At 29.2% G+C, this 11,290-nt stretch overlaps 3 protein-coding genes across 5 annotated transcripts; 2 read left to right on the top strand and 1 right to left on the bottom strand.

Annotated features, from left to right (window-relative positions):
- Window positions 1-5: 5 nt before the first annotated feature.
- On the top strand, window positions 6-1,935 carry LOC119663760 (eukaryotic translation initiation factor 2A-like; the record flags this gene model as incomplete). The annotated part of the gene is made up of 4 exons (XM_038073362.1): window positions 6-147; window positions 337-511; window positions 573-844; window positions 1,170-1,935. Coding segments are annotated over 4 exons (1,074 nt in total), but the record flags the coding sequence as incomplete, so codon positions are not given.
- On the bottom strand, window positions 1,890-2,464 carry LOC119663759 (small integral membrane protein 8-like). Of its 2 annotated transcripts, none has more exons than XM_038073360.1 (3): window positions 2,335-2,464; window positions 2,190-2,276; window positions 1,890-2,125 (listed from the first exon to the last, which is right to left on the bottom strand). In XM_038073360.1, the coding sequence occupies exons 1-3, from the start codon at window positions 2,365-2,367 to the stop codon at window positions 1,967-1,969; spliced, it is 279 nt and encodes a 92-aa protein (XP_037929288.1). In that variant the 5' UTR covers window positions 2,368-2,464; the 3' UTR covers window positions 1,890-1,966. The 2 variants fall into 2 exon arrangements, with proteins under 2 accessions (XP_037929288.1, XP_037929289.1); XM_038073361.1 differs by having other exon boundaries at window positions 1,893-2,125; window positions 2,190-2,254.
- A 2,121-nt stretch (window positions 2,465-4,585) lies between these two features.
- Window positions 4,586-8,437, top strand: LOC119663758 (nucleolar protein dao-5-like). Of its 2 annotated transcripts, none has more exons than XM_038073358.1 (4): window positions 4,586-4,783; window positions 4,970-6,853; window positions 7,557-7,919; window positions 8,232-8,322. In XM_038073358.1, exons 1-3 carry the CDS (start codon window positions 4,688-4,690, stop codon window positions 7,917-7,919), a joined length of 2,343 nt encoding a protein of 780 aa, XP_037929286.1. In that variant the 5' UTR covers window positions 4,586-4,687; the 3' UTR covers window positions 8,232-8,322. The 2 variants fall into 2 exon arrangements, with proteins under 2 accessions (XP_037929286.1, XP_037929287.1); XM_038073359.1 differs by lacking the exon at window positions 7,557-7,919 and adding an exon at window positions 6,955-7,122 and having other exon boundaries at window positions 4,587-4,783; window positions 8,232-8,437.
- Window positions 8,438-11,290: the final 2,853 nt, after the last annotated feature.

The following is an 11,290-nucleotide window of genomic DNA, read 5'->3' on the forward strand; positions in this document are numbered from 1 at the left end:
TTAAATGGAGTCCAAAGGCTAATGAATTCGTTGTTGTGTATGGTTTCATGCCATCCAAAGCTGCTTTATATAATCTAAAATGCGACGTTGTTTTCGATTTTGGTGAAGGCCCTCGCAATTGTGCATATTTTAATGCCTTTGGAAATTATATCCTTTACAAACAAAGCTTTTTTTCTCCTAATTATATATTTTGATAAAATTTAATTTAATTAATTTAGAAATAACCTTAATATATCCAACTACCATTGGTGCGATAAAGAATATATAATATATATTTATTTATATACATATTTATAGAATTATAACTTCGAAAGTTATTCCTTAACTACTTTGCACTAGTTGTTTTAGCTGGTTTTGGAAACTTGCCTGGTAATGTTGAAATATGGGACGTTCAAAAGCGTGAAAAATTGGTGAATATTAAGTGTCCTGACACTACCCAATTTGAATGGAATCCAAACGGCGAGTATTTTATCACTGCCACTACATCCCCGAGACTACGAATAGGTAACGGGTAAGTTGAAATAATGTTTTCTTTATTAATATCATGAACTTTTTAAATTTTTTTTAAACAGGTTTAAGGTATATCATTACTCTGGTGCATTAATGCACGAAACTATTTGGCCGGTAGGACAGGAGTTATTGGGAGTAGAATGGCAACAGTTTCCTGAAAACACTTTCCCAGAACCTGTTATAACAAAAGTGAAGCAGGAGGGTATAAAATCGAGTCAACCTGAAGCAAGCAAAAAAGCGTATACGCCACCACATCTTCGCCTAATGAAGGAGGGTAAAAATCCAGAAAATTATATTCCACAACCGAAAGTCACAATTCCAGGAATGACAACAGGTAATCAACGCAAATATTGGCAAAAACAATATGATACAAACAATCCTATTATGAGGGCAAGCCAAAGAGCTGATATACAAAAAAATCAAAAACATCACAAAACCACTAATAATGATGGTTACCTTTATCGTTCAAATAATCGTTACCGACCTTATAAAAACAGACGTTGAACTAAAATAAAAAAAAATTTGCTTAAGCTTTTAATTAGATATCTCATTTTTTAAATTAGACAACACTAAGATACTTTCATATTATATACATATTATATTATATATAAATTAAAATAAAGTATTAAAAAGTATATTTTTCTTGTATTTTATTGAAGGAAATGGAGCAGCAAACAAGCGGAATTCTTCAAAATCAAACAAGAATAAGTCGCGAAATAAAAAGGAAGCTGCAGTTATTCTTGAAGGTCCTGTTTGTGAAGTTGTAGATAATGCAAATCTTGACACAACTAAATCTGATGAATCTGTAAAACGTCAGCGGTCTTCAAATACGAATCGAAGACAACAAGCAAAAAATAAAGCTGCAAATCAGCAAGTTGTTGCTACAGTAAAAGAAAATGGCAGTGAAACTGAAATTCAACAGCAACAGCAACAGCAGCAATTGCAACAGCAACAGCAACCAAGAAAGGTGGTTAATGCTGAAAAGGATAAGAAAATACGAGTTGTTGCTAAAAAGTTATCTGACATTAAGAAACTTAAAGCTCGTCAAGAGCAAGGTGAAACCCTCGAAATAAATCAACTGAACAAAATATCTATGGAAGGTAAATTGCTTGAGGAATTGAAGTCTTTGAAGTTATCTGCTTAGATTTACTTACAAGGACCTGTGGGAGCAATTCTGTCATTTGGCATGATTAACGCTCAATTAAATTTGTAGTGTTTATGTGGTTTGGCGTCCAGCGTTTTCCATTGTTTTAAAAATTCAAAATTATCATTGGTAAATTTTCGTTTGAGTTTTGATATATATTTTGTATGTTAAATTAATTTTTTTTTACTTATAAATTTGTAACAAAATTAAACTATTGTGATTTGTGAACCATCAGGAATAAGCCACTAAAGAATTAATAAAAGTAAATTATTTAATTATAACAATGAACGTTTTATTAAAACAATATACATATTATTTTTCCCAATTAGAGACTTTCTTTGTGAATGTTTCCTTACCATCATCTTGAACCGCAGCGTAATAGCCGAGATCTTCATATTTAGATCGCATATATGTAATATAACCAAGAACACCAGCAAAACAGGCAATACCCACACCCATAATTATTTTATTCTAAAAAAATATTGAATGCGTGACGTTGCATTATAGATAGATTCTGTTCCAAACAAATACTTACAGGTTTAGCGTATAATTCAAAATTTAATAGGCGAAAAACACTTGTGGTACGAACAGCTCTAATTCCTTTTACAAAGATATAAACAAACTACTTTTACAAAACACATTCGAAAATTTATACAAAAATAAAAAGAACTATGTTATACCATCTCCGGGTGTTGACATATTAGTCTTAACATTATCTGGCTTTTCCATTATTCAATAAATAAGTGCGCTTCGGTTATATATTAATTTCTATAAACTTGATATAACTATTTGCTTCGCAATCACCCTGCGACCGCATAAATGGGTTGTGTGGTGTGACATAATTATGTTTACCGAAATGTATTAAGTGTGCATATTTTGAAAAATTTAAATTACCTGCAATATTACCTTTTTTTGTATTTACCAGCAGAAAAAATTATTATTATATTATTATACCCCGACTAAATTGAGGTAAAGTAAATTGAAATTTCCTAGGGATTTTTTGCACTGCACTTATGTAAATATTTATTTATTTATTTATATAAAGAGGTTTTCGAACAGAAGTGAAACAACAACAAAAATTTATTTTTTAAATTATTTTAATTAATTGAATTTTTGGCTGACCATACAGCTGTTTCGAGTATTGCCAATTACCCTTCATCAGTGGTCTTGGAAATAATTCTTATATTTAATTATTCGTAAATAATTATTTTTGAGACTGCAAGTACCAGGAATCGAACTCGGGTTCTGCCAAATATAAAGCTCAGAATCAACGCACCTTAACCAACTGATCCAAACCAACTGAGTTTTGTTACTTTTGTTATGAAAGTTTTTATTAACAATTTATTTATTTATTGCACTTATTTATTATTTTTGATTAAAAGTTTTCAAATTTATTTATTTATTAATTAAACATCTTATATAATTTTCACACCTAATTTACCTAATTTTTATATAATTTACCCTACTGGAAATTCTGGTAAATACCAACATTTGCTGCCATATCGACAGAATTTACTATTTCCTTCAATTTACCATCAATTTACTTGAACTCACACACGGCTTAAAAGTGCTTTTAAGAACAATTTCTTAATAAGGGTAAGCTATAAATGAATCAAGACCATTAAAACTACTTTCAGGATTTAAGCAAAAAATACCAAATTGGTTTATTTACAATTAATTTGTTATTTGTTTAATCATATTTACACCAAAATGACAAATATAATATTTGATTATATGTTTTCTGTTTACATTATTCTATACATAATGTTAAATAAATCATACGGTTTTCTATGGCTCATTACAGCCTTATATGGCGTTTACATTGGCCGAAAATGACTCATTTTGGTCAAAAATTGAAAATGAGAAGCGAATGGCTCATTCTTGCATATAAAATTTCAAGCACAAAATGAGCAATTTTCTCACATTCTGTATGAATGACGTTCGAATGCATTCCACATACGTTCCAAATGCAAAGGAATCCATTGAACATACCCTAAATGAAAGCTCTTCATGGCATTTTGACAGTTAGAAAAAGCTGTTTTTAACATATTTACAAAAAAAGGTAAACAAATGTTTGGTGGTTGCATTTTCTTGAAAACGATGCACTGCTTTTTAGAACCTTTACTTCCCAAAAAGTAATTAATCGAAGTTAAAAATATGTTTTAAGTTTCTAATGTAAGGTTTGAAGGCATATTTAACCTTCATGCAACATTTTTTTGGCACAGGCCAAAAATCAAATCAACATGCAAGTTGAAAAATCAGCTGTTGAAATGAGAACAAATGAAATAGAACGAATGTAAACACTTTCAAATGGCTCATTCAAAATGAGCCATTTTCGGCCAATGTAAACGCCATATTACATTACGGCTTACATTACAACTTTCATGTAAATGAGCTCATTATCAATAAATCAGCTTATTTAAGGCGAAAATTATCGAATATATTTAATTTTTTTATGTGATGTACTATTAAGTGAAGTTTATAAAATTTTATAAAAGTTCGACCAGATGCTTAAATGAGCTCATTAACATAAATGACAGAAATTGATAATTGGTTTCTGAACTAACTTTTATATTGTTTTGATATGTGAACTTAACTAATAATTTTAATATAGTAAAGTACACATAGGATTAATAGTTATTATAAAATTTTATAAAGTACTTTATTAATAGTACTAACTATTACATAGTTTTAAATTATAAATGTATTACATAGTTTTAATTATAAATGTTCGTATAGTATTATACACATAACAGCTAATTTTATTGTATGATAATTACAAATTTAATTTAGTGAAATAGTTTTATATTAAAAACTTGCAATTAAAAATGCACACCAAATTGTACTAAAACTGCTGTACTAAAACCTACTGCCAATTTTAATACAGAATTTTTGTATAATAAGGCAACTCACTTTAGTACACTTTTGTATATCTACATACCACATTTGAGAACGCATTTGTCGGACATTCGGTATTAGCACGTGTTTTTTTTTATTAAAACAAACTGATTTGTTAATAGATTAATTTTAATAATGGCGGTTGCAGAGATTGTTGCTGCCGTTGTGCTTAATTATTTACAAAAAAAAGATAAAAATCTTGCAAAAGTTTTTCAGGGGAAAACAAAAGCTGTAAGTATGTTAAAATGTTTGCATGTGGAGTGAAAAAAAACTAACTGGCTTCACTTTATAAATGTATATATTAATTATATATAAAAGTTGCTAGATACATAAAATTTATGTTTCAATATTAATATAAATTCATCCAATTGTTATTTCATAATTTTAACACACCACGTGGTTACACTTATATTCTAGGGGGTTATTGGAAAAGACTCTCCAACCATAGAAGATATATTTCTGTTTTATCAACAAAATAGTAAAAAGAAAATTCAAGATATTAAAAAATCAAAAAAGAGCTCAAGTGAATCAGATAGCTCAGATGATGAACCTAATATAACTGCTGCTGCATTAACAAATGGTAAACTTGGTAAAAAAGCTGAAAGCAGTGATGATAGTTCTGATGAAGAGGAACCAGCCAAGACAAATGGAAAACCCATCACTGCGAAAACGCTTACAGCTAAGAAAACTACTTCTAGCTCTGAAGATTCTTCGTCAGAAGATGAGAAACCTGCAGCAAACAAGTCTATACTATCAGCAAATAAAACACCGGCAAATAAAGTACAAGTCAGTAAAGTACCAGTAGTAAAAAAGCAGGAATCATCTGATAGTGACGATAGTAGTGACGATGAGGATGAAAAAAGTAAAGCACCGGTGAAAAACTCAAGTGAAAAACGCACTGCAGCTATTAAGCCAACGGTAACAAAACCAGCTACAGCTAAGAAAGCTGCTTCAAGTTCTTCTGAAGAATCTGACGATGATGACAAACCTAGTAAATCACCTGTCCTGAAAAAAAAGGACAGTTCTGACTCTGAGTCGGATAGCTCGGAAGAGGATGTGAAGAAATTGAAACCTTTGATTCAAAAACCAAATACTACTAGCGAAGAGAGCTCAAGTGAAGAAGAGAAAAAACCTGTAAAGCCTATGGTAAAAAAATCTATTTTAACTCCTTCCGTTAAAAAACCGGACTCAAGTTCTGATGATTCTTCAGATGATAGTGAAGATACAAGTAAGAAACCTACACAGGCTAATAAACCTGTAGTAGCTACGAAGTCAGGTGTGCAAAAACCAGCAGCCGCGGCTAAACCAAAAAAAGCTGAGTCAAGTTCAGAGGACTCTTCTTCTGATGACGATAAGCCAGCTACTAAGAAACCTGCCGTAGTTAACAAACCAATTCCTTTAGCAAACAAAAAAGCAGAATCTAGTTCTGAGGACTCGTCTTCAGACGACGAACCAACCACTCAAAAAGCTGTAGTAGCAAATAAATCAACTACATCAATTTCAAAAAAATCAAAATCAAGTTCTGATGATTCATCTTCTGAAGATGAACCGGCGACTAAAAAGCCTGTAGCCGTAAGTAAACCAGCTGCTGTAAGTGCAAAAAAAGCAAAATCAAGTTCCGATGATTCATCTTCAGATGATAATGAGCCGGCTCCTGCAAAGACAGTAATTGAGAAAAATGTAATTAATAAAAAACAAGAGTCTAGTTCCGATGATACTTCATCAGAGGACGATGAACCAGCAGCAAAAAAACCTAATATAAAATCACCTGCAGCTGTCACAAAACCAGTTGCTAAAAATAATAAGTCGTCTTCTGATGAAGACAGTTCAGATGATGAAGATACTAATAAGTCTGTAGTGAAGAAAATAACAGCTTCTGTCCCACAAAAGAAAGATGACAGTACATCAGATGATAGCTCATCGGATGATGGCGAACCTACCGCGAAAAAGTTGAAAAAATCAACAGAACCTGTAGTGAAGAAAACAATAGTTAGTGCACCACAAAAGAAAGATGATAGTACATCCGATGACAGTTCATCAGATGATGATGAAACCACAGCGAAAAAGCCACAAAAAGCAAATGAATCTGTTGTGAAGAAAACTGGTGCTCAACAAAAGAAAAACGATAGTACATCTGATGACAGTTCCTCAGATGATGGCGAACCCACAGATAAGAAAGCGAAAAACGCAGAAGAAACACCTAAACCAAAATTAGGACAAAAAAGAAAATTCAGTGAATCTGCAGGTTCTGAAACAAAAACAAATAAATACAATAACTTTGTTAAAAGTGGCGAAGGCAAGGTATGTAGACTCATTAATTCTCATTGAATATGTAAAAATATTTCTACTTTGCAAATTTATTACTAAATCATATAAATAATGTTTCTAATTTAAATTTGAAGCAAAATGGATTTAGCTCCACTCCAATTGATAAAAAGTTAAAAAATAATCACAACCAAAGCTTAAATAATTCGAATGGCAAGTCCCAAAAAAATGCTCCATTTAGACGTGTAAGAGAGGAAGAAGTAGAAATCGATGAACGTGTGAAAGACATGTCATTCGAAGCCAAGGTAAGGGCCTCAAATCAGTCAACCAAATACAATTAATGAATTATGAAGTGTTCACATAATACAAACTGTTCCAACTGTGCTTTTCCAGATTTAAATATTTTTAGAAAAGCAAACATATTAATGGGCTTAAAGATATAATATATAGATGTAGAATATTTGCAAAAAATATTATAATTGAATTTTCAAAATAAATTTTAGTGCATTTCTTTAAAAGAAGTAATTCGATCAGTCAAAATAAGCGAAGATAATTTTATATTCTTAATATAGTTTGGTTTGAGGCCTTGACTTTGATTATAATTATTTTATCAATATAAAGCAGTAATAAATTTACAAAGTTATGTATTTTTAAAAATATGCGATGTTGTATAATAAGATTTTGCAAAATGAAAGTCATAAACAAATATAAAAATATTTAAATAAATTAATTCCTGTAGAGCGAGGATGGTTTCAAGAAGCATGGAGATGGTGATAAAGGATTTAAAAAGTTTGGAGATCGTAAATCATTTGGTGGATTTGAAAAGAAATCATTTGGTGAAGGTCGTGGAGGAGGTGGCCGAGGAGGCGGACGCGGTCGTGGTGGTTTTGGTGATGGTGGCCGTGGTCGTGGTGGTTTTGGCGATAATGGTCGTGGTCGTGGTGGTGGATTTGGTGGAAGAGGTCGTGGTGGATCTTTCGATGGAAATAGGGGAGGCGGTCGTGGTCGCGGTGGTGGTGGCGGACGTGGTGCAACAAATAATTTCAATAAATCTTTTGGTTCCGCATCATCACAAAACAAAAAAATCACTTTCGATGATTAGGTTAGATACATTTTTATATAAATATGCAGTGCAGTTGTAAAACAGTTTGTTTTAATGTTTACACTTTTTTTATACCAAAATATATAAGTACATATACGTTAATATGTTAAATTTTATAATAATTTTAGAAATCTATATAAATGTTTAAAATTCAAATATACTAAATATGCTGTATATATACGAGATGAAAGCATATTTATGGTCTTTTAGACTACATTACTAAGTAATGTATAAATGCATATATGTTTTGGTTTATTTAATATACCTTATATTAGAATACTGATTATAGTTAAATGATCAAAATATTTTTAGAAAAATGCTGCGGGTTCTTGGGGTGATAAAGCTAACAAGGACTTAAAATTTACACGCGGCAGATCATTTAAACATGAAAAAACCAAGAAGAAGCGTGGAAGTTATCGTGGTGGACAGATTGACATGGGTGTCAATTCAATTAAATTTGAATAAATGACGTATAATACAAAAAGAAAAATAGTTATATAGATGAATATATAAACAAAATATAATAAAAATAAGTTGATATTTCAATGTTATAAATTGAAAAAGATTACAAAATACAATATACATTAAGCATACATAACATACAATAATTTATATATAATATATATAATTTACAAAATAAAAGGAATATCTTAATTTTTGTTCTATTAGATACTAAGATAATTGTAAATTCAGTACTGTAAAAAAATTTCTGCAAACTGCATAACAACTTTTACACTAAAATCTTTATTTTATTTATTTCAATTAAATTATTTTGACTAAATTTTAAAAACTTAATTGAAAAACTAAAAGGAAAAAGATGTGTCTATGTTGAACATTATAATAAAAATGTATTTTAGTCTGTTTTATTAAGCATTTAAATGCAAACTAACAATAACAGAGTAAGAAACTAGAATTACTATTTTTGAAATAAATTACAATTTATAAACAAATAAATGGTATTTAATTAGAACACAAAAAAATGTTTTTACTGATATTATAATATTATAGTGATATTATAAGAGAAACGATATATGTGTACATATATAAATTACTGTTTTGCATTGGTAACGTGTAATCAATTTATATAATATTCACAAATTTGGGTGTTTTATTTAAACTCAAGCACAGGACAATTTTTAAATTAAACAGTTTTAGAAACCTCAAAACCTATAAGTCTACCATACATAAATAAACAAATTCTTGTTATTATGAGCTTTTGATGGTAAGAATCGATATTTGTTTATGGTTTATAGACTTTTTTTCTAAAACTTAAGTTAATATCTACCATTCATATTCATAATTTTATACATAATATTCATAGTTTAATGATCTACTACATTTGGCTTTTTGCTCTACAAATTCATCTGATAACTTAGCAGTAGCCTCTGCTCTGTTATACTAAAAAGCGACTTCGTTTGTATGGACGTTTAAGTTCTTTCGTCTGGCAGTTACCCGAAAAAACGAAAAACGACTTCTTTCAGCTGGTACATAATTTTCTATTGAAAGTTGTTATCGGACTAACTGATTACACAAATATGAACGTTTTATTATGTACTTAAGTAGTATTTATTTAAAAAAAAACTTAAGTTATATGTCATAAATCCTCATTATGAGGCAAATCCAAATAAAAAATCTTAATTGTAATAGAAATAAATGTACCAGATTCGAAGGTATGGTAACAAAATTAGAAGAATATATAGGAAAAAATCAATAATGCTTATTTATTTTGGATGCTATAACGCAGTGAAGCCCTTCACATTAAATAAATTAAAAAAATTTAGTATTACTTTATAAATCATTTACGTATATAACTGTATGCTTTAAAGTGCTTGTAACAGATTATGTGATAACCGCAAATGTTGTCAGATCTTTGTATTCACAGAGTATCTTTCTTTTCTGTAAAAGTAAAAGCGCCCGACAATAATTATTAAAGAGTTTTGACATGGCATTAGAATGTTAACATATTAAAATAAAATTGTTTAATAGTTTAGGATAGATAAAGTGGGTTTTCAAAACTCTTCATACAAGAAATTTAATAGAAACATTTTAATTCTGAGTTTAAAATTGCATACTGAGTCTATTCAAGTATACAATAATATGACATCTTTACTATAGAGATCTATTTTAGAAGACACTAAAGCCATATGTAAAATGAGTATAGTGGTAGTATGTCCTAAGGTAGACGATATTTAATAAGAACCAATAAGTTATAAGTAAATTTAAAAAATAAGTTAAAACAAATGGGGTTTTAACTTATTTTAATTTTACGTTCAGAGTTAAAATTAAATTAAAAATAATTCTCAATTTGACAGAACTTGTTAAGAATAATTTGTTGCATTATTTAATTTTATTGTTTTTTTGTAAGCTATTAGTTGTACTTAATTTTTATTTATCTAATTTAAATATAAATTTTTTTAAATCGTCTTTAATCTCTTAATCTTTAATCGTCTTTCATCTTTAATGGTTATTTTTGTTATTAGTTTTATACATATTTACATTGAAAAATGAGAAATTGCTTAATATTATTTTCAAAGAAATTTTTATTTTCTATTGCCATTATAGAAAATTGTTTGTTTAAGTTCATAATTAAAATATTTATATAATAATTTTGAATTAAAAATAATATTCCCTTATATGTAAACAATCAATTACTTTGTATGTATGGTACATAAATTATATAATGTATTTTTTAATATTTAACAATTTAATATATTTGCAGTTAAATATTTGCTTTGACAGCAATGTTAATTAAAAGAATAAAATTGCTGTGGCTATTCAGAAAAAGCCTAATGCAATGTTATAGTAATTTTTAATTTTTTTTAAAAAACTATCTATATGCAAAAAAATAAACTCAATGTTTGCAAGCGGGTGTGGAAAATGTTTTATTTGGCTTTATTATCATGTGACAAAGTATTTGGTTAAGCAATTAATTGCTGCACAAAAGCATTCTGCAAAGTATCTGAAAATGCTATAGCAATTGAAACCCTTGGATAGTGGGTGGGTACATATTGCATTAGAAGCATTATCTGTTTTAGAAATGGAAGCGTGAGTAACTTTTGAGTCACAGTCACGCATGCCCACGGGTTTGCATTTTTTTTTCATGGAAGTTAATATAAGAAAGAAAACATATATTTTATTGATAAAGAAATTAACACAATTCTTGGGATATTATAGATTTCCGCACTGTTCATGGTTATTTTTATTGAAAAAGTTTATAAATATAGAAAACTAAGTATATTTTGGAATAGAAGGAGCCGAATCTGCAGGTCTCTGATCATGAGAATCCACAGGTGTTTTAATTTTACACAGCTTGCACTGAACAGATAGTATGTAAAAGATATAATGAAAAAAATGAAGGTTTTAATTTAAAA

The sequence above is a fragment of the Teleopsis dalmanni genome, unplaced genomic scaffold (assembly GCF_002237135.1).
Source record: "Teleopsis dalmanni isolate 2A unplaced genomic scaffold, ASM223713v2 unscaffolded_contig_0844, whole genome shotgun sequence".
In the NCBI taxonomy this organism is placed as follows: Eukaryota; Metazoa; Arthropoda; class Insecta; order Diptera; family Diopsidae; genus Teleopsis; species Teleopsis dalmanni.